This window comes from Apus apus, chromosome Z (genome assembly GCF_020740795.1).
Source record: "Apus apus isolate bApuApu2 chromosome Z, bApuApu2.pri.cur, whole genome shotgun sequence".
Lineage (NCBI taxonomy): Eukaryota > Metazoa > Chordata > Aves > Apodiformes > Apodidae > Apus > Apus apus.
Genome location: NC_067312.1, coordinates 35,009,237 through 35,033,232, shown reverse-complemented (window position 1 = coordinate 35,033,232; position 23,996 = coordinate 35,009,237). Strand labels below are relative to the sequence as shown.

Here is a 23,996-nt window from a genome sequence, read left to right as displayed (position 1 = left end):
TCGATATAAAAAGTGACAATCCTTTGAAATTTAAGAAATGTGATACTTTTTGTTCAATTTCATATAAGTGGAGTTTGTTAATAGCAATTTAACTTCAGAATCTCTTTTAATACCTCTTCATTACATAGGAATATATTTATATATAAGAAAGTCATTAGCCTTTTCAGAGAGGTGATTTTTAAAGCCAAAGTAGTTTTTTTGTAATACTTGAAATTAAGCCCCATAGTGATAGAAGAGTGTACAGCATAGCTGGAATAAATCTGCAAGTTGTAGAGCAGAGCATGAATGTTTACAACATTAGAGTAGGACTAAGTGAACCTCAGTAAACTGAGAGTTGTCTTGTGTTAGTCCAAATTTAAGGAAGTGAATAATCTGAACAGAGATGATGTTTAATGATGGGAAAAGCAGGTGTTCTTCTCCATCTTTAAAGAGTGGTTTATGAAGCTTTATAAATGAAAAGAGGGACAAAATACAAAATATGTGTGGCCATGGCAGATTTGGGGTTAAGCTGGTATATATGGATTACAGAAATAACTACTATTTGCAAGAGGTTGGGGGAGCATGGTGATTGTAACGGAGTGGTGGCTTGCCATCACCTGAGTCAGCTCTTTTTGTCAGAGCACACAGCAGGTTATGCTGAAGTATTACCATTGACAAGTTGAAGCAGAGTCAGGAGAAATTATTTTTAGTGGTAAAGACTTGAGACTTCCTTGCTTAAAGAGAATCATTAGGGAACAGTGAAAGAAAAATGGAACGGGATAGGGACAGACAGAGGGAAGATCAGGGAATGAAGAATTTGAGATACTCTCCTTAAGACTCGTTTTTTGCTATAGGTCTGTATCTGTGATTGTCCCAAAGCTGCAGGAAACCGTTTGTTTCCATGACCCTTCTATCATCTCTTCCTAGTCCCACCTGGAAAGTAGTTGAAAAATTTTTGTCCTTTTATGGAACAACATGAAGGATTGTTAGGGGTTTTCCATTGCTACTGTTCATCATCTGTCTCCTGGTCAGCACTTAAATCTTGCAGGCTTGACAAATACTAGCTTCGTGGATTTGATACCTGTTGAGTATCTTTAACAAGAAGCTGGACTGTTTGGTTGTGACTGTCAACCACTAAGCCATGGTCCTACTAAAAAACTGACAACTTGTTATAGTCCAGTTGTCTGTGATTTCCTTGTGATGCCAGATGAGTGTCACTTTAGATGGGGTGGTTTTTCAGGATATTCCTGTGATTGGTTTTTGAGACACCAGTGGTGGCACCTCCAAGAATGACGGGAGGACCATGCAAGGTGAAAAAGCTGAATCTGTAGATAGATGGAGTGTTGCCAAAATCTGAACTACAACAAAAAATTGGGAATCTGATTAAAAGACTGCTGTATGGTGTATGTAATTACCTATTTCCTATTACTTCAGTTGCATGAAATTTGAGACTTTGTTTTTTTAGACAACAGCCTACTCAGTATACAATTGTTTGCTAACATGGTTTAACACTGGCTGTTGTAAAAAAAAAACAAGCCTGAAGTATGTTTCAAGTAAAGTAGATTAATTAGATAAGTGGAGAATCTGATTAATTATTTAAGATATGTATAACATTACACTTATAAAAGGAAATAGTGTTAAAATTCCCTTACAAAAGATTTAATTCTATAAAACTGTATCTGAATAATCTTGCAGCTTTAAAATTCAGGAATTGCATAGCTATGCATATCTATGGTGATAAGGTTTTTGCAGATTTTTTTAAGAATAGGGATCCTTACTTCTTCCAGCAGCTAACATACCTATAATGTTTGCAAAAAGCACAGCTCTTTGCATAACTGTCTAGTTTCATGTGCTGTGTGAATGTATAGGCAATCAAACTTGTGTACATAGCTCCATCAATGGACATACTTTAGTTTTCAGTGAAAAAAACAAATGTTGAGAGGCCAAGAGTTCACAGGGTATTTACTGAAAACAAAATAGACTTAGTTCACTTAGATATATTAGAGGAACATTCTGTGCTGTGTCTTTGTTTTCTATAAGCAAAAATAAAATCTGCAAGCCCACTGGAGTTTTAAATACAATATAAATGTCATACATAATCATAACAAGTATGCAAAATGTTTTCAAACTTTGGTATTGCATGGAAGCAATTACTGGCACCGACTGCATCACACACCCCTCGTGTAGGCTAAAGCCAAAAGAAATGAGGTCTCTAAACAAAATTACTTTGTGTGGGTGGAAAGAAAGTGAGTTTTAACTTTTATTAGGGAGCGACATTGAGCTGTAGTTTAATGCCAGTCACATACTCTGTAACACAAATAAATACTAAGAAAAAATGGTCCCGTATTAGGCTTCCTAACTGTTTCTTCTTATAGTCTGCCACATGTCTTCCCAAGGACATTTGTGCATTTTCGTAGTAGAGGCCTTTAAGGTATGGTGTATGATTTGTATTTGTACAATACAAATCCATCAGGAAGTTACTTCCTCATTTGCTGTGAAGCCAGCTCTGTGGTTGCTGAGACAGTACATAGCATTTTTTCTCAGCTGTAGTAAACCAGCACTGTCTCCCATGCTCCCGTTTCATATCTCTAAGTTACCATGATTGCTCTGCCAGGTGCTTTGCTCAATGGTGCATTTGCATTACATCACATTCAGAGCAACCTTATCTGCAGTCCTGTGGAACTGTAATACATGGTTTGTACAGGTGGAGATGGAAACAAATGCTCCATCTTGTCTTCTGCAGGCAGAGGCTTATTTTCAGTCAAATAAATAAGTTCTCATATGTTAGTGACTCACTTTCTTTCCATAGCTCCTTCCACCAAAGCTAGGCTCTTGATCATCTTTGTAAGCTTCTGATACTTACTGTGTTAGGAACATCTATTCGTACCCCTTGGGAAGCCTGAATGCCTTGTGTGTGTATAAATTATGGCCACTTCTTCCATGCTAGCTGATCTGATGAAGGACATAGCCTTTTCCAACAATTTGTCTTTATCTCTCCTTTAAAGGTACTGTATCTCCTTATGTCCTGGGCTGTTAGCATTGGCAGCTGTGCTATTTAATTGCACGTAGAAGGAAAGCCTGAGGAGTAAAAACTAGAACATTTTAAAAATTGGAGGAGACTCTCCACCAATGCATACAGCTCCTTCTTAAAAGTGGAACATCCCTTATCTGAGGAAATACTTTTTCAGGGTCTTTCCTGCTGCCACTTGTCACAGTGGAATAATGATATTTGGGAGTGTCTCCCAAAGGGCTAACTGTGATGTTCTTGCTTTCATAGACATGAACTTGAGTCCTTATGTTGCCACTTTTTTATAATGTGTGATCATGTGTGTGATCATATATGTACTGCACAAAGCTATTCACCGACTGAATTCCAAGTAAGAATACTTCCATTGCAGAAGTTCAAAAGACATTGCTTAGTATGTCTTTGAAAGTCCTTAAAAATACTTTTAGAAGTGTTTAAAAGTCATTAAAAGACATTGCTCCCTTATGTTTCATGTAGCAATGTAAGTCATATAATAAATCTTGACATCACACTCAAGATTTGTAAAAATCAGCATTTAGGAATTGATAGGCAAAACACACTGTATGTTTTGATTCACAATGTTTTGGTTCACAGATTAGTAGAACAGCATCTCTGAATGCTGCTTACTGGAAACAACGAACATCATAGAGCAGTAAGCACACATACAAGCAGCACGTTTAGAAGGTTTTGAATTTACTAGTCTTAGGACTATGGATTATGCTCCTGAGTACAAACTACTAGAAAACTGAAAGAAGGATAGAGAAATAGATTAATGGTTTTGTTAGGGCATGAGATGCATGGAGGAGATAGGTATCAGATAATCTGATGCTAAAATGAGACATATATTGCGCTATTTTCAAGTGTATGGCCATTAGGGGTGTATCTGTGGATATAATGTCATATTTCAGACTACGCTTTTGAGGGTTTTATGATCATCAGAAACCCTGTAAGCCAGGAATTTAGTTACCTATCTCAAATTATCAGAAAGAATATAGAACAGTGTGGAAGAAAAAAAGAGTACAAAGCATTGTCCTGCTGCTCAAAATTCCTTCCAAGTTTCAGGGTGAGTTCAAGTTAATAAAAAATAGTACTCCCTTTTGGCTAAAAAAAGAAATTTTAACAGAAGCGACTTTGTGTGTGTAAGCAATCAGGGATGCTCTGTGGGTACATCTGTACACACACACACTTAGATATACATATACACACAGAGAAACAGACTCACAGGCACGTTGGTTGGGTAGGTACTGGAGTAATACTGGAATACTGGAAAAATTTCTGTTAATGTGGTGTGATAAACCAGCTGTGCTTTCTGCAGGGTAACACATTTATTGTAATATTCTTAAAATAATATTTGTCACTTTCACAACTAAATTGCATGTAGGTAATTTTTTAATATAAATCTTTGCTGTATCCCTATTAGTTAGCTGAAACATAATTCCCACCTTATCCACAGTTTAAAGTCACAAGCTAAGATGTGACTTGTAAATTTGGTTTCCTGATATAGGACCTGTCAGGCTCTGATTACTCTAACCATTCACAGTTGTGACAGAAGTCAACTGGAACAGCAGATCGGTACCTATGAGCATTAAATCAGGCTCCCCCAAAATTAATGCCTGTAAGAGTGACTGTATATTTTTCTCTGTGAAGAGGTTGTATGATATGCTATTAAATTGGTCTGGATTAGAGTACAGCACTGTTTTTTTTCTTGGTTTCTTAATCCACTAGAAAAAGTACCTCACTGAATTTTTTTTTTCTTTTGCTTCCATGCATACCCATAATGTTCAGGCGTGTTCTTACTGTCTACAAACCATTTTAATTGCGTGCAGTTTCATAATCGTGTTATGGCAAGTGTGGTTAAATTTGGAGTTACAGTGTGGCTTTTCTTCTCTGCTCGCTGAAGAGGGCGTGCCCACAGCAACTGTGAATGCAGCAAAAATTAGCTAGTTAAACAGTTTTGCTTCCTATATGATTAACCTATATATATATATATATATATCCAATTTTTTAAAAAATATTTTTTATGTAGTGTGGGCAGTAGGATAGTTGGGTGTACAGTATATATTGGAGATAAACACATTTTATACTAGTAATATACATCAGCACACAAAATGTTTCTTCATCTACTTCCTTAGATTAGAATAAAATCTGGACCAGATTACAAATAATAGTGAAGTAACTGTAGCACTCTGTCTTTTTGAGTCAGCTAATTCAGATTTTAATGTTTATATAATGATTCTCACTAGCATTCATAAAGATAAGAGGAAAAGTGTATGTAGTATCAATGGACTTTTTTTTCTTTGTTACCTCATCTGAGAAACTTCTTAAAATATGCATTGAAAAGATTTTATCATTCTTTTTTTTGAGTCAATAGATTTTTATGTCTGAGCTGGTAAGTTTTTCAGCAGCCATCACCACCTGATGTTGTGCTACTGTTTCTAATTTGTACTGACTTGTTGGTTGTGGAGCAGTCTTCCTGCATTACCTACTTATCGTGATTTTGTAGTGAATTTTGTAAGTTCATTTCATCAGGTGAATCACAGTGCTTCATATATTTCTATCTTTATAATTCAGCCCTTAGCAGCCTACCACTCACTGCAAGGCTCGCTTCGTTCAGCCAAAGAAAATGAGACAGGGAAAGGTAGAGGAAACTTGGATAATTGAAAGTTTTATAAATAGAATTTATATGGACACATATATATATTTAAAGAGCTTGGCCAAATGATGACTTTGACAAAGATTTAACAAACCAGGAGTGTGAAGTGCTATGTAGGCTAACAGTTTTAATGGGTTTATCTTAGACAGTTCTTCAGTTGTGAAAGTGTCAGTTAATAATTTACCTGTCCCAAGAGACAGTGGAAGCAATCACACTCAGCAGAGAGGTACTCTTGGGCCTGTTGTGGTGCTGCAGCTCATCTTTGCTATAGGAATGCACCATCACATGCGACATCAGCACTGTGTCTGCGCTTTGACAAATGAAGTCTTGTAAGAGCTAAATAAGGCACAGGAAGTTTTGGAATGAGCAGATAGCTCTTCAGCTGATTTCTGCAGTAATGAATTACTGTAAACGTCCATCTGCAGCACATCAGAGAGAACACAGGATAAAATAGAAGGATTTGGAGCTTTTTTGGTTTGGGGATGCTTTTTTTTGGTGGGTTATTTCATTAGAGAACATAGAAAAAAATCCATAGAAAACATAGAAAATGTTTCTAAAATCCAGAGGTACAGTTGGCAAGGTTTGCCTGGTATTTTGAAATAAATGTTCTGCTCTGATGATGCATTGCAGGAGCTGGCATTTTCTACCAGAAATGTGAATGTTTAACATAAAAAAGTCCTGAAATATAGTACCTTTACCATCACCCTTTACCAGGCAATTTTTGCAGATGCAGTTGTTAACATGAAATCGCAGTAGATTAAGCGCTATTTATGTGAATTTTATTCCAGCATTTACTCATTGTATTATCCTGTACTACCAGGATGGTAAGTTTTGTAATTTATTTTCCACTATATGAAGAATGTTTCTCCACAAATATTCACTTTTGCATGCATATTTTTATTAGACATTATGCCATTCTCAAGATTTACAGTTATTTAATAATGATTTATTACAGTAATTTATTCTGCCAGCTGTGTCACATTTTTACTGGAATTTGTAAATCAAATGTATATTGAAATTCACTAGAAACATGCATTTCAGATTTTAATGAAATGTACTCCAAAATTGGTTTTAGAAGTGGGCAGCTGTGTGAATGAACTGTAACTTTCTGCTTCTAGCATTATATATAAGCTTTTCCTCCACCTATTTTATTTACTTGCTAGTCTTAGATGTTTTGCTTACTACAGGATTATTGAATCTTGATGTTCCTGTGTGAAACAAGCAGCCACAAAACTGTGGAGCCATTGACTTTGTCCTCCAAGGCATCAGTATGAAATCATGCACTTGACCTGCAGTGATCAAATCACTTTAAGGATTAGGAAGACAACCTGACAGCAGTTTCAGTGTGCTTCTAATTGCTGTCTCTGTGTTGTGATAGACAGTGCATGTCTTGAATTTAGTGAGTCATAAGAGACACTGAGTGAAATTAGTATTTGAAGTGATAGAAAAATGTGTGTATGTTTGGGGTGGGGGGGTGTAAGCAAGGAGAAACCAACAGTATTTTTACAATATCCTGCAAAACTTTTACAGTATTTTGTCAATAGTATTGTTTAATTTGCATCTTAACTACAAGCTCTGTCTTTAGTTCATTTTAAAGCTCTGGTGAAGCATCACGCCAGTAATTCTTTCAATTTGTAGTCTGATACCTGCTATTCTTGGCCCTTTGAAAATCTGGCATGAGCAATGGGTGTGAAGTACTCTTTAAAATTCCAGATCTATGTATCAGTTTCCCAATAGTAAAAATCAAAATGAGATACTTCCTTTCTTCTATCTTTTGTGTCTCTTGATTATTCAGGCTATAAACCTTTCTAGACAGGAACTCTCTCTTTCTTTTGTTTGTACAGCACTCAGCACAGCTGGAGGAGGGAGGTGAACTGAGCTTGGTTTTAAGTCTCTTAGAGTTTTTTCTAATACAAATAGGATGCAGCTAACAGAAATGAAGCTGTCTCTCAGTTCTTGTGTAAATAGTCCTGGGATAAATTGTCTTTAAGTGAAAATTCAAAATATCTCAGCTTCTTAGAGAGATTTATTTTGTGGGATGGGTTCTGATCTCAAAAACAAAGCATTTGTTGCTCTGTTCCTTGTGAAAATCAGCTGCTGTGTATGTGTACACAACTATAGGACCCCAACTTGCCAGATAAACAGCAATGCCTCCTTGTTTGTCAAAGATCAGAAATAAACTTCAAATTAATTCAACACTATATTAGAGGATACTGAAAGACTGCATTTTTAATTTTTGTGAATATGATATCTTCACGACAATAAGTAAAATTGTCATTACAGAATTCAAAAGAGAGGAAGGATGGGAAATATAACATTTTAAAATTAATCTCTCGGGATTTTAATTACTTCCTCTGAAATCACAAATGTATTAGAAAAACAGATAAATGAAAAGTCAATTCAAGTACATTCACCTGCAAAATTTCCAGAACAAAACAGGGCAGGTCATGGTAAGTAATGGTAAGCCATTGATTGAGAAAAGTGCGGACATTTATTTCCATTTCTTGTATCGGGATAGGATGATTTTTGTGGTGTGATTGCAGGAGCATTCATGGCAGTATAGAAGCTGCAAGTTCGAGGTCAATTTTGTATTCAATTTTTTAAGACTAATTTTTTTCTTAAGAACTATACATTATTTGACAAGAAACAGCTCGTGTTTTCTTTGATGCTTTCTAGGTGTTCTTTGCACCTCAATTACCTTTCTACAGTTATAATAAAGTGTATAATGCCATATAGCTTTCGTGTGTTTACATTGATGCTCATGTTGTATTCCTTTTGAAAAGTGACCTGTAAAGCAAATAAACCTGCTTGTGCCACGAGTTTGATTAGCTTGGCAGGTTTTTAGTTTTTCTCAGTTCTTCTTCTATTAATCTTTTTTGTGAGAAGGATGTAAAAATACAGGAAAAGTTTTCATTGTTAAAATGTCTACATTGCTTTACTCTTTCAGTCTCTTTTATTTAAAAATCACTGACATTTTTCTTCTTTAGAAGGCTTGATCCTAGAGTATTGCTACTTTAGCAACTTTAGAACTACTTTAGGAAAAAAAAGGCAATTTTTTTGTATTTTTAAGTCAGGATTTCTCCCTCCATTAGTCTTAAGATTAATTTCTTCTTTTAAGCAAAACAGGACGTGCCTTCCTTTCTTGCAGTTTTACTTAAGGTGTGTTTTGGTTTTGTTTTTTTTCTTCTAAGGTGCCTCAGAGTGACAAGAGAATATCTTATTTTTAGGAGCTTAAAATCTGTAAAGATACGAGTTTTTGCTTCAGTTTGCTGTTTTAACAGCAGAGTGGAGAGTGGAATACTTTTGAGCTAGTTTAAATTTGTGGAGCTGCATATCACCTTTTAAAAAGTACCTAACCCAGTAGCTCATCAGCAGACAAAATCTTAAAACTTCTGTTTAGCAGCTTTGAACAGCAGGGGCATAGACCACTGACATTCTTGGAGGTTATTTGCCACATACAAAAATCCTTTCTTTTCCTAATGTGGAACTATTTTTTTTCTTATTATTAACTTTTAAAATATTCACCCATGTCCTGCAAATGAGTTGGATGAAGGAGAATTGCTAGTTATTGTGCTGCAATTAACTGGCACTCCAGTGCCTGTGTCTGTATTTCTGCCTTTAACATACAACCAGATGATTAAACCTGAACTATTACTTGTAACAGGCTACTCTTTTTAGTGCGCAGTTTCGCTAATCTCGATAGAAACTAAAGGACTAGTCCTGGGAAAAGGAGGGAGAAAGGGTCTAACTGTTGGCATCTTCAAGGAACTCAGTCGGTATCACTGATGCTCAGCCATACTGTCGCATTTTCCTGCCCTGGGTCTTCCTCCTCCTCCAGAGCATATGCAGGAATGAGTATGAATGATTTTCAAGGGAGAGCTCTCTTCACCTCCCATCAGCCAACTTTGTGACAAATCAGTTGATGTCAGTAGCCTTTCTTCATATTTTTCAAGTAACTGTTTTGTTTTGGGGACTATCACTCCTTGCTGTGATTGAACCTTGCCTATGTTTCCAGGATGTGTTTGGCATAAAGAAGAAAAAGCTTTCTTGAAAAATCAGCAAGTTTTTTAAGGGACATTTATGTACTCCACAGGAACTTTGAAACCCAGTTTTCAGATTAAAAGCAGGAAGGAAAGTAATTTAATCTCAGGTAGTAAAATGTTTATGTCTGATAGCTGAAGCTTCTGCTTGGTGTACAGTACAAATAAAAGGTTGAAACACCCACATCTCAGCGAGAAAAAGGAATAACATTAATAGCTTTTTGTTTTAGGACCCATTAGTACAGAGTGGGAGATCTTAAAAAAATTACGATGAAGTAACTTGAAAGTATCTGCCTTTTCTTATATAGCTTCGGAAAGGTCTAAGGATTGTGCAGCAGAGGATGCAAGGTATGCAAGGGAGACATGGAGACATGTTTACTCTTCTCCATTGTACATCAAATTATTATCCCTATTGAAGCTGTAGCACAGAGCTTTGCAAAGTAGTGGTTAAAACTGTTTTTGTGCCTTTTAGATGCAGGCCAAAGGGCATTGGAGTGTCCTATATGTGAGGGTTTAAGCAACAACACTGTTATCTGGAAAACACTCCACTATCCTTTTCTCCCATCCTTGAATGCCCCCCTAAATCCCTTCCCAAATCCTTGGTCTTCCCATAACAGATACACTTGTAACTGTTTCTTTGGTGCCAGCCTTGAGAGTCTGTTGTGATTACTGTAAAAACAAAATCCAGTTTAATCTTTAAATAACAGTTTTAAGGTCCCTGTGGATCAAGTCGTCCCAAGTAGGCCATGTGTGACAGCCAAGGCAAGGACTGTCCATTGTGATTTTCCTTTAGAGTTTACTTGACCCTTTTCCCCTAACACTCCCATTCACTCTTCAGTTGTGTGAATGGAGAAAACCCAAAAGCTTAAATTTCAGGTCTGGCTCCTAAAGAAAACCAGTGTGGTTCATTTGTGGGTTGGGAATAGGGGTTTGAATTGGCATAGACTTGTGGGTGCTTTGGGGCTGGAGCACACAGAGCTGTGGGTTCCAGATGCTTGCTATCCTGTATTAATGTGGCTCGTCTGTGAAACCATGGCATCCGCAATGCTATACAAAGGTCCACGCCTGTGGTGGTTTGGGAACTACTCCCAGTGAGAGAAATCTCTTTAAAGTGAGTTAGAACAAATTTATAGGCATCCAGTTCAGAAAGTAATGCAAAATTCTGCTTATAAGTTTCACTTTAACAGAGATTCAGACAGTGTTAGACATGAAAATTTCAGATTCTTCAAAGAAAGCAGCATTTTAGTGTTTTGAAGATGAACCGAGGAATCAACAAGCTTATTTGCCCCATGACATCTTAATATTATAGGAGCTCAACCTGTTTATATCTCCTATATTGCTGGCATAACTAGTTTGCAAATATAGTACAAATGTGTTTTTAGAGTTCATATGCAGCTAGTGTCTCCTCATCAAGGACGGTAGCAATACTGAAAACATCTTTTCTATGGGGTGGAGAAGAGAACTGCATATCCTGATTTTCTTCCAAATGCGCTGAACATTTTCAGATGTATTTGTCTTTAAGAAGTGTGTGTTTTCCACAATTTTTGAAAAGCAGACCATCTAAATTTTCTTTTTTCCTGAGAGTATGAATGCATTACTAACATTAAGCATATTTTTTCATTTTATGTTAAAAAAAATTATGCTAAAAAATTAACCCAAACTATTGTATTTTATATTAAATTTAACAGAATAGGAAGTATTTTTAGCTTGCTTTTTATTGTAAGCTCTGTCCCTGCAATGTTGTGATTTAGTAAAGAAATGTCTTTGTACAGTATCTTTCACACAAACTTTATCTTCAAAACACTCTGCAGAGTTAATAAAATTAAAAAGATTTTTTTCATTTTTACTAGAAGTTAAGAGACATAGACATGAGAGCAGAGACATATTGTTTCCAGATGAAGGCTGAAAATAGATGGCGAATGAGGGAGAGAAATGCAGCAGGGTGGTTCCAGATGGCAGGCATTGCAGAGGAGAAGGGTCTTGCAGCCATGTTGGCCAGAGTGTACAAAAGGACAAAAAAGGAGTATGATGCCAAACAGAGGAAGCTAAAACATAGAGTACTAAAAGCAATGTTGTAGGAAATTTAGGAAATATTTTTTTTTAATTAGTAAATGTCCTTTTTCTTTATTTTTTCTTCTTATTTTTTTTTAAGTAGAAAGCATTGTTTGTGTGCAATGAGGGTATTTCAGGTGAAAAGAGGTTACAAAAACTGAATTTTACTGATGGTCTGTAGTCAGTATGTGAGCAGGTATCTTTTATTTTTCAGCATGTTTTCAAACAAAATAGTAGCTTGTAAGTATTTAAAAGTTTATTGAGTCCTGTTGCACTTCAGCATATCTTATAAATTATTTAGCTGTCTGATGGATATGTGGCTACCTAACTATAGGGCATGAAATATGCACTGTTCCTCTAATACACTGGAGGGAGACCTGTTTATAAAGTATTTAGTATTGGTTTTATAATGCACTGCTGTCAACAGGAGACCACGATGCTCAAAGATCAATCTCATTCTGGCCCACAGTATCAATGCTACTTTATGAAACTCTGTGACAGGTCACTTAGACAACAGCTCTTAATGAAAGGACTTTGTGCCAGTGTGTGGTCGTGTGACTGTCTGTTAGTAAGGCATACTTTAGTCGCTGCCAAGGCTGCAGATGAATCTCTTTGTCCAAGTCCCTGAGGTGACTTTGTGACTGCTGCTACTGCTGGCCAGGTGATGGAGCTCATCATTTCCCCAGTCCTCCAGAGAGTAGTGTGACAGAGACTGCAGAGTTCTTGCTAATGCAGCTTTCCCTAATTGTCCAGAGACCTAGTAGGACATTGGGCAGTTCAGGCAATTCTGTGTACTGTGAAGGAGTCAGTAATTAGAAAAACACAGCTTCTCTTAATTCAGCCTTGCATTTGTGCATGAAGTGTCTTTTCAGCTGTTCCATAAGCCACCAGGATTTTTAGGTCACTTTAGTTAGGACAGACTTGTTTCAGACACCAAATAATTGTTACTAGGAAGTCACACAATAGGTTATATTATTGAATAATTGGATCATACACTTAGCCTAAATATAAAACTTGTACACTGTTGTGTGATCCAAAGACTTTACTTATTGTGGAGACAGTTTACTAAAAGGATGAGAATAATGAAATTTAACTACCAGAGGATAAATTGCTTTGTGAAGTTCTTGTACAAAACTAGTGTCCAGCAGATAATTTCAACATTTTAGGATATTTTTCAGAAAAGAACAGAAAAACTTGCTGAGTTTCATAGTATATTAAAAATACGAATTTTGCTTAACCCCAGATAATCAGTAGCTGAAGGATGCTGTTTTATAGTAGTACTCCTGTATAAAAGTTTAGTGATAATCCATGGATGTAAACCTATTAATGTGTGTGTGGGGGGGTATTTAGATCAAAGTGTTTGAATTCTCTTTCTCAATGAGTTACATAAATTGGGTTGTTGCATTGTTATTTTAACAGTTGCTATGAGCTTCCTACTATTTCTGTTGAATCCTGAAATTTTGTCTCAGCAGATACAACTGGTTTTGAAATATTTTATTTTAAAAGTTAAATAAATTTATTTTTGTGTTGTACATCTTTCTATATTATGTGGCATGTCAGGTGCCCCCCTGTCCTTTTTAATTCCTAGCAAATCAAAACAGGATGTCTGAATCCCACTATTACGTCAGTGGTGGGCTATACAGAAATTTCATTAGATAGCACAGTTTAAGTTAAAGTCTCTTGGAGCTTTCTATCTGCTGTACTTTGAATAGGATTCTTATTCCTTAACATGGTGGGGTTATTCACCCTTTGGTTAAACCATTAAGTAACAAGGAGGTAGTTTTGTGTCAAAAAAAATATGCTGAAACAAACACAGGTATGAAACAAAGGCTGGATGTGAAACTGTGCCACATGTGCAGAATGAGCTGCCCTGTTTACCTGTCTGCAAATTAAGGAATTTGTGCCAAATTTTTGCTAGGCATGTAAAAGTCTTCTGGGAGAAGCATGACCTTTTTTAGTTTAGGGTATTATCAACATGTATGTAGTGGTTATTGCTAGTTAAATGCCATGCTGCTGTGTAGAATACCTTTAAAACAGCAAGTAATTGCTTAAAAAATTAGTGGGCACAGTCAACAAACTCCTATTACTTAGCATTGAGTTTTGTGTTTTTACAAGGCTTTTATCTAGTTACTTTAAAAAAAATTATCTCCATTTCACCTGCATTTTGTTTATTTATGTGTATCTATTGTAATGATCATTCTCTTTGCTTCAGTTGTGGACTCCTCTGTTCTTGAGTAGGGAAATCAGTGGAATTAATTTATCTCCCTTACGAAGTAAGTTGAGAAACATAGATGAGATTTCCCTCATAAAAAAGAGTTTCAGGTGATCTGAACTCCTAGTATTGGCTTGTTTTAATTAACAAACAAAAACCTACAAGAAAAGCAAAACAAGAAAATAAAAGTACGTATTATCACCTAAAGCTGACAAGAACTTTCCTCTAATTTGTGTCATATACTCCATGTTCATATTCATCCCCCAACTGCAACTGGGCATCTCTGCCAACATTGACACTGTGATCACATTAAATACTTAAGGACAGCTTATATGAATGTCATTATCGTGTTTGCATGCTTACTTTTTTTGTATTAGATTATTCTTTTCTTTCTGTAACTTGTTAAAACACAATGTCTGAGTGACTAAAAATCCTGGTGATCTCTGCTTCATAAGGTCTTTATATGCAGGCAGTATCTCAAAGTTTTCACCTTACTTTTTGCTAGTGTTGTGTCACTGCAGTTTTTGTAACAGTTTTGCAGTATGGGGTGCTGATGCAGAGTTTGGCAAAGATGTGATTAGGATCACTTGCAGTGTCACAGCTTGCTAGAAACTGAAGCTTTCATAACAGGAATGTACGCTTTCAAACTCATAATCAAAACTTTTCTTTGAGTATAAAGGTCCTGTCACATCACCTAATGTGTAATGTGAAAGCAGTTAAATACCTGTCTTAAAAAAAAAGTTGGGGGATGAGTAACTAACTTGGAGTAGGCTAGGGTTTAAAAATATCTTTTTAAATTATAAGTGAGAACTTCACCAATATTGAAAAGTTTTGCTATGCTACAACTGCCTGCAGATCTAGATACTGAGAACTTTTGACCTCAAAATTCTTACCCCCTCCCCCCAAAAAACCAAACAAAACAGAAAAAAAAATAAATATGCAAAATATAGTATATAGATGTGGGCACTTCCAGAACCTGTGTGAGTTGGTTGGGCATGCACATCAAAGAGAAAACCAGATTCCCAAATGCACAATACTGTTGATAAGATAGAGAAGTATTCAGCAAGGACATAGGACGTTTGGAACACGGGGTGAAAAAGTTTTCAGTCTCATTGTTGCATGATGATGTAATCAGTCCTATGAATTTTGCTTATAAGTCAGAAGTTACCTATTAAAACTCACACAAAAATGTTTTACAAAGGATTACAGGTTTCAGAGAAAATACAGTGCTGACATTTTATTTATTTATTTTTCTTTAGGATATGGAAATTTGGGTGGATTATCTGTTATGAGGAGGTTTCCTTTATTAATCCCCCGCCCCCCCCTTTTTTTTTTTTTCATTTTAGACATCTGTTAACGTTTCATAGAGTCTTAACAGATGTTGCAGAGTGAGTTCCTTATATAATTCTTGGAGAGAAGGGGTTGATAGAGAATGACATTTCCACAGTAGAATCACCACCTCTCCAAATATGACCATCAAGATGGCTTTGCATATTTTTCAAGCATGAGAGTGTATTACTGATAGGACACAATTCAGAACTTTGTTATTATCCATGGATAAAATTAAGTATGATGGTTACAGTCTCTGCTCACACATTATTGTGATGATGAATAGAAGTATTCTCTCTTACTTGGTGTAATAGACACCTTTTGGAGGTAGTATGGAATACTCAGTTACAAAATGTCTTTAAAATAACTCAAATAGATCTATATCTATATACATATATATATATATATACTTTTTTTTGGAGACAGTATGGTATAGTCAGTTACAAAATGTCTTTAAAAACAACTCAATTAAATAAGCTTGGTTGTTTCAGCACAAGCAAGGCCTGATTGTCATGCGATGTGGAGGACCATTTTCATTATTTTGGCAAGAACAGGGACAGTTTTGTCCTGATGAGCTATTAGATGAATACCAGAATGTGTCACATGAAAAACCACTGATCTTTAACCCAGCTATCTACTTAACCAAGCCTAGAAATGAATAGTGAATAAGGGAAGAGCAAAGGCCAGTTTACTGTCATTACAAATTACAGAAACTGTTAATATCTACAGCAAAATGAACTCTGGGAATTACAGGTACTATGCAGTAAGTGAGTCGAGGGTACAGAGATTTAGGGAAAAAATATATATAGATATGAGATGACCAACAGTGTATTTTTTGTGCATCGTTACTGTTGTGTATCGTTACTATTGAAAAGTGGAATATTTGTATAAAAGAAATAAAGAATATTTAATGCATCCTGAGAATGAACACCATACAAAAGGAACACTCCGTTAGAATAATCAACTGAAAGTTATCATTAAATGTAAATGTAAATACTAAATCAGAAATAATAAATCCATGCTCACTGTTCTATCTCTCTCTTTTTTTCCCCAGGAGTAGTCTCAGGGACACTGCTGCATGTACAGTTAATATAAACATTTATACTGAACTCCTAGATGTTTGAAAAACAAATACTGTAAAGATCAGTAACATTTTAAAATTATCAGTTATGGGAATTAATGCTTACAGAGAAACACCATTCTTTCTTGCCCTGCTAGTAGAATTGCATTGTCTCCCTACAGTCTTGTTAGCTCATACTAACTGAAATGCAAATTCTTTCCAACTAATTGGACCTTGTTGAACGTACATGTACAGTACATAGTTATATGCATGTAGATTTTTTTTACTAAATTCCTCTGTAATTATTTTCTTGATTAATATCTAAAGCAGAGACGTGGAACAAAAATCTCTTTAAAGAGTTTACATATTATTGAACATTAAAAAGATAGTAACTGTTGCATGTTTTAACAGCTTAATTAATAATACAGAATAATTGGAACAAAAAGAAGAAAATATTATTTCAATGTTTAGTCACTTTGAACTATTTGCATTAACCCTTTGACTGAACTAATTAACACGAAAATGGTCAGAATGATGGAATTTAGAAAAAATAAGATATGTTTATCTTACATAGCACATTATGCTGGTTAGATTTTCTTACTGGCATCACCTGGGCTTTTTCCTGTCCTCTATAGCCATATGGTGCATTTCTGTGTCGGTAGTTTTAAGAGGAGAGAGGAAATCAACAATGTTATGTTTTCTTAAAAGATTCACGAAGCCACACATGTAATTCTCTGCAATAGTAACTAATAATTATTAGTTAAAATTAAAAGACAGAAGCAACTCTTAACTTTACATACAGTTCACAAAGCACTTAAAATTCTCGAAACCACAAATAGACAACTGCAACTGCATGCTGTTTAAAGTTCCATTAGAATCTGGATTCTGTAGCTACCTCTTCTGTTCAGCACCCGGGGTATTCCTAGGAGCTGAAGATGTAAAACAGTTTCACAGATCCTTTTATCTTTCAGCACAAATGCCATTGGATAGGACTAAAATACTTGCAGAACATATTCTTGATTAAAAATCTATTGAAAATGAGATTTTTTTTAAAAAAAATGCTTTTAAAAGGTTTTGTTTAAAATGCTGTTAGAGCCCTTACCTTTCCTATACTGTTTCTGATTCTCATGTGAGTTAGCCAAAGGGGAGAGAAAAAATATGTTCCACGCAGTTTGTGCCAAACTTAAATACTAGCAAGAAGTTCCTGTGCTTTACACAGAAGATTCAAAGCCTGTTTCTGCCTCCAAAGGAATTAAGCAATAAGCAGAGGGCAATATATTACAAAGTACTGGGTTGTAAGCCTGGAATCTGATTATTACAATTTTTGCTAAATTTTATGTAATTTTTTTTTCTTTCTTGTTTCTCCCCCACCTCCTGTTCTTGCTGTACATTTACAGGAGTCTTAATCTGCTACTGTAGGAGGTGTACTTCTGTTCTATTTCTCCTGCAACTACTACTTTTATCTCCTTAGTGACTACTTTTCATATCCCTGTTTAAATTCAGTGTTTGTTTTCCTGGTTGTATATGCCGGCATTATTGTGCCAAATAAGATGATGCTATGTAGGTGCCATAAATTTAAGGATGACTTGAGCTGGCCTGGAATTGGCAGACTAAATTTTCTGTCATGTTAGTTGGTGTGTGCGGGGGAAATGTTTCTTCATTTAAGATGTTCTGAAGCTGTGATGTAGAAGTGACGCATTTGACAATTAAATGATAGACCTCCTTTGATACAGTGATCTGAATATGCTTAGATTTTGTGTAATATTGTGGCATTCTGGCCAAGATTTCTGCTTGGGAAGACCAGATTTGGATGTATTAGCTAGTCAGCCTAATAACCCTGTACAGACTGTATTGATTTTCTAGGAGAGAGTTTATGAACTAAATAAACTTGAAGTTGGTGTCTTAATAAACTGCTTCTCTCAGTCTGTCACATTTAGTTACTGAGCTCTGCAGTTTAGGGGGAAAAAAAGCTAATTCTGTTACAGATTGTTCACAGCAGGGTCTCCAAATTAGCCCTTTGTTTTGTAATGCCACCTTGCTTGGGCTCGCTTTGAGCACATTTCTCAGTTTTACCCTAATGAGTTGCAACACTGATAATGTGGCTGATGATCTTTCATTGATTTCACTATCACTTGCTTGTCTGGTAATTGATCCGTTGCTGAGCCTCTAGTTAATTATATCGGCTTTGACATGGCCTGGTCCACCGGGAATTCCAAGTCTTGCAGAATAACAGTTTTAATAAAAGAGTCTATTACTGCAGGTGCTTGCTGCTGCATGCCAGTTGATTCTGTGTGTGTGTGTGCACGCGCGTGCGTGCGTGTGTGCATGCATGTGTGTGCGCGGGTGCTTTTTATTCTCTGGGAGAGGAGAGGACTGCAGGACAAGAAAAGAAGGGGGGGGGGGGGGAAGGCTGAGAGGTGGAGATAAAGACAGCAAGTGAGAGCGCGCAAGAGATGCAGAACGGAGAGGAGGAAGCTTGCTATTGACAGTGTCCTTAAGCCTCCCACAAAGCCTCCCACAAATAACAGCCATTAGTGGGAAGGTCAGGAGCTGAGCATGCAGCTTGACTGAGGCACTGAGTGCCACTTCAGAAATGAAGAGGCTTGCAAATTTTAGAGAGAGTTTGAGGGGCTAATAGCTAGCAGTAAAGGTACAGCCACTGTTGGCACAACTGACTCCTAAGTGTCATTCTCCCCTCCCCAGTAGAGAATATTTTTATTGACCATAGGTGGACTTAATATATTTTAAGGCAACAGTTCTTGGGGTTCTTGCTTGTTTCTTCTTGGATATTGAATTTGCTGCTTTTGAGACCCTTTTTTTTTTTTTTTTTACTTAATGGTGCTGAACTGGAGGAAAGTTTAACAGAAAAGCTTTCAAGACATGTAGGGTCTAGAGGGGAAGGCACATTTGTGTCAACATAGTGTACATCTTCTCATCTTTTCTCATTGCACACTAATGACACAGAGCTGCCACTGAAGCTCTCTTCTGTTTCTTTTGTTGTTTCAGAGAGTGAGGTTTATTGTTATTCCTGAGTTAAGAAAAAAAGCAGTGAGTGGTACATTTGTCCTCCTAAATTTGTAGATTTTATTAGAAGATGAATGTTCCTTATGTTGAGAAAGATAGCTTTTGTGTTGTTTTGGGGTTGTTTTTTTTTTCCTTTTTTTTTTTTTGGTCGGGTTTTTTGTTTTAGTTTGTGGGGTTTCTTTTGTTTCTTTAAAACTGGCCATTTTTAATGGGATTGCATCAATTTTGTTTTACATTTATCAAGTTTTGTTGCAGTTATGATTTCATGTCTTTATGTAAAGGATTAAGTGGGTAAGAGAATTTTTCAAATTAGATTTACTTTGAGAAGCCATTGTAATTAAAACCAGGATTGTAGTAGTATTACTTAACCTGTTATATAGTACTTCACCTTAAGTACAGAAGAAGGATCTTACAGGAAAAATCCTGTTTCTTTTGCGTTACTTTTTAACTGTGTGAGACTGGCTTCTTTTCTGCTGTGATTCATTTCTTTGTTCTTAACGATTTGAAAGGTATATTGTATCTGCTTCAATCAGCTACTTAAAACAAAACAAAAAACTACTTTTGATCTTTTGCGGGAGGGGAAAAAAGGGCTAGCTTTTTCATTTTTCTATCCTTTCTTGCTTGCGATGCTGCTTGAGACACTTACTTAGCAGTGGGCAAGGGAAGAGAGGGGTGTGAGAGATGAAATGTGCATGTGACTTTCTGGTTTTATTTCAAAAGGAGTTAGATCATGTCTTTTTTTCCCCTCTTTGGTTAGAGATTTTTTTGGGATATGAACCAACTATCCCACAATTCTGTCTGACTAATATTTAGAAAATTACCAGGCCAACTTTTATGTTTTACTTTTAAGTGAATATTGACTGTATTTGAGAGTAAGAGCTTGCTTGCTTGCTTTTTCTTTTTTCTTTTTCTTTTTTTTTTCCTCTTTTTTTTTAAGGTTTGCTAATCCTGTGTGGTAGGCAAGTGTCAGATATTACATGCTGTACTTGACAGCATTGTTGAGGAAAAGCAGAGAAAGACGGGGAAAGGGACACAGCCTTTTCTTTCTCCTAATTCACTCTGATCATTGTGCTACTTAGAGAGAATGTGCGTGTGTGTGTATCTGTGTATCTGTAGACTGAAGGGTTAGTGCAGGATGTCATTTGGTGCCTGACAGTGGAGCAGTGTAGTTGACTCTTTGCTCTGCTATCCAATGACATCCAGTGGCTGAGAGTTTGAAGCTGATGGTTGGGTCTCCTTAGTGCTGCATGCACACCTGACAGGCAGCTGTTAAACTGAGCACAGGCGAGCTTGGGGAGTCACAATCTATGCATAAATGATAGGGGTATCTCTGCTGAAGGTGCGAAGGAAACTCTGACCCTCTCCCCTGAATCCCCCCTTCCCAAATGAAACGCACAGTGCAGCTAGCTTCCTAACTACACTACACTCCTGCTACTGGCTGCCAAGAGGCTCAAAAAATCCACCTTCACTTTTCAGTCAGAAGAGGCAGAAGTGGATGTGAGAGACAGACACACACAGAGACACAGAGAGCGAAAGAGGGCAAGAGACTTGACTTTAAGAGACTCCTGCACTGACAACTCCATGCAGTTCGGAACAAGAACGGCAGCGACCGACTCTGGTTTCATGGGGACATGGCAGAACACTGACACTAACCTCTTATTCAGAATGTCCCAACAGGTATGTTACTTTTGTTTATTTTAAAACATGGCATTTTTGTGCTCTTTCTTTCTGCCTCCTTTTTCTCTTTCTTTCCACGTTTCATTTTTGTTTCATTCATCACTACATAGTTAGCCTCTGAACTGTCATAACTATGTCATTGGAATGTGCATGGTTACTTCATTGCTTCCCTAAGGGCTCCTTTTTAAAAGAGGAAAAAATATTAAAGCCTTAAGTAAAAGCAATGCATTTGTCTTAAAGTTTCCAAATAGAGCTTTGCTGGTAATAAGACTGGTTTTCTTTCTTTGTTTGCTTTTGTTTTGTTCCAGTCTTTTCCCCTTGCTGCTCCCCTCCGCTTCCACCCCCCCCCCCCCCAACCCCCCCCCCGCCTCCTGCCCCGTCCCATAAATGAAAGTATCTGCTATCCCAACAAAACTCCTTTCTTTCTTCCTGAGTACATAAGCCCCCAAATCGAACTGATACTAAATTTAGGGGGCCCCTTCGTACGGCTTAATTTACTTCATGTGGCAGAACACAGTTTTATTCAGAGTGAAGGAGCGGCGAGTCGTCCTGCTGGAGCTGCTGCCAGCACGGAGCTGAGGGTTGTTAGAGGAGACAGTTTCATCCTCAGGTCCCTCTCCGGCTCCCTCTCCCCGCTCCCTCTCCCTCTCTCCCCCTCTCTGCGGAGCTGTGCCTTGGCGTCCTCCCCAGAGCTGCTCCTTCACCGGGGGCCGCGTTTAAGGCAGCTTGGTATGCCGGTTCTGACGGGAAAGAGAAAATGTTACTGCAAGGCCAGTAATAACTGATAATTAATCACAGGAGCCAGTGTCTCTGTGCCATGCACTTGGTGATACGCGCCCTGTGTGTTACAGCTAATCTTGCACAATTGGTTGGCTCTTCTGGGTGAAGGGAAAGGAGGGGGGGGAAGACAAGGAAAGAAAAAGAAAGAAAGAAAGAAAGAAAGAAAGAAAGAAAGAAAGAAAGAAAGAAAGAAAGAAAGAAAGAAAGAAAGAAAGAAAGAAAGAAAGAAAGAAAGAAAGAAAGAAAGAAAGAAAGAAAGAAAGAAAGAAAGAAAGAAAGAAAGAAAGAAAGAAAGAAAGAAAGAAAGAAAAGAAAGAAAGAGAAAGAAAGAAAGAAAGAAAGAAAGAAAGAAAGAAAGAAAGAAAGAAAGAGAAAGAAAGAAAGAAAGAAAGAAAGAAAAGAAAGAAAGAGAAAGAAAGAAAGAAAGAAAGAAAGAAAGAAAGAAAGAAAGAAAAGAAAAGAAAGAAAAGAAAGAAAGAAAGAAAAGAAAGAAAGAGGAAAGAAAGAAAGGAAACTTTCAGCTTGGACAGGGCTCAAGCAGAGGAGGGAAGTTCAACCTGGAGGTTTTTAACAGGGTAACTCCCTGCCAGGGGACATTTTGCCTTTCTGAAAACTAGTTTCCAATTATGGTCTGACACTGACTGATAATAATTGAAATATTGCATTAGCCAAAAGAGGAGTTAGTAAATTATTTGTATATTAACACCACTTTTATTTAATGTTGGACATAAGATGAATGAACTAATTTACGTGAGAGGTGTTGTACTGTAAAAAAAGAAAAGGAAATTAATTAGGTTTTTATAGTTTACAGTGACAAAACATGTCTGAATAGTGGCCATAAAACAGTAATTTAATGTTAAAATACCACAAAACTTGAAAGCTGAGAAAAACTCCAAAGCAGACAGTTAATAACCAATAGCAATTGGCTATGAACAACAGTTTGAGCAGTGTAGCTCAGGACAGGATGAAGGCATTTGAATAAGGAATATTTTGATATATCCTGTAGAGGGACCCTGATTACTGCTGATACAGTACACTAGTATAGAATGTAATCAACATAAAGCAAATAGGCAACTGTGTTCAATTTCCCATTATTGAAAGTAAAAAAGTTAATTTCCTGCTAGAGATGCACATTTCAAAAACACTGCTTTGCACTAGAAAGTGAACTGCTACTGCACTGCTTAAAAGACTGTGTACATGTCTGTGATACATCACATACACGGTTGTTTTGATATTGAGAAATAGCGTAGAAAACAGTTGTTGAAATTACCTGTTGTATTCTCTTAGTAAGAAGTGAGATTAAATTTTTTGGGGTGGATAGAAGGTTCTTTTCATTTCAGCCACAAAGGAGTTAACGTAACTACATCCAGATAACGATCAATTGATAAACGACGATTGAACCACATAGATAGTATTAGCTTGCCTGCTTAGTATTAGACCTTTTTCAACAGATTTAGCCTCTGTGGTCTCTGGAATACTAGAAGATGTTCAACATTGACAAAGAAAGGAAACAAACCTAAATAAAAGAGCATCACATTGTGTAAGGGTGTCAAATATTATGAGACAACTAGCTCATTAGACCAAGCCAAACATTTCTGCATGTAAGCTTCATGTAGTGGTTACTATTTCATTTTTTAAAATAGTATTTTAAATGTTCTAATTCTTGGATTTTTTACATTATTGAACATGTGTGCTCATGGGTGTATTCTGTATAGAAGCAGAGAAGTAATGTACGAAATGACTAAATGTGTGGTAGATGCTGCATCAGTTTGCATCATTCCATTGGAATACACACACGGTAGCACTGCAAAGGTGGTAATGTTGAACAGATTTATTTCTTAAAAGTCTGTAGTTAACGCGTTCTCATACTGTGTTAATCTCCTTGTCATAGTCTGTTTGTTTATCATGTGTTAAATGTTTTCAGTCCAAATATGCTTTCATCATGATTTTAAGAGGAGGGCACATTATTTTGCTAAATGCATTTCTGTCCTTTATAAGGATAATATTTTGTCTTTTATTTCTGATTTGTTAAAGCTGTTACAAGTTGCTAGCTCATGCAGACTATCAGCAAAGACAGTGTGCAAGTGCAGCTGCAAATTTGTGTCTAAGAAGTGCCAATGTTTCTTTCTAAATCACTAAAAAATTGAATATTGTTTCCTGTTACC

General features: G+C 36.6%; 1 protein-coding gene across 1 annotated transcript in view; it reads left to right on the top strand.

The window, feature by feature from the left end:
• The window catches only part of BNC2 (basonuclin 2), a 337,647-nt gene that overhangs the window by 78,255 nt on the left and 235,396 nt on the right, over nucleotides 1–23,996 (top strand). Inside the window, exon 2 of the mRNA XM_051642619.1 lies at nucleotides 20,851–21,051. Within this exon, the coding sequence (XP_051498579.1) occupies nucleotides 20,851–21,051 (201 nt within the window). The remainder of the gene's footprint in view (nucleotides 1–20,850; nucleotides 21,052–23,996) is intronic.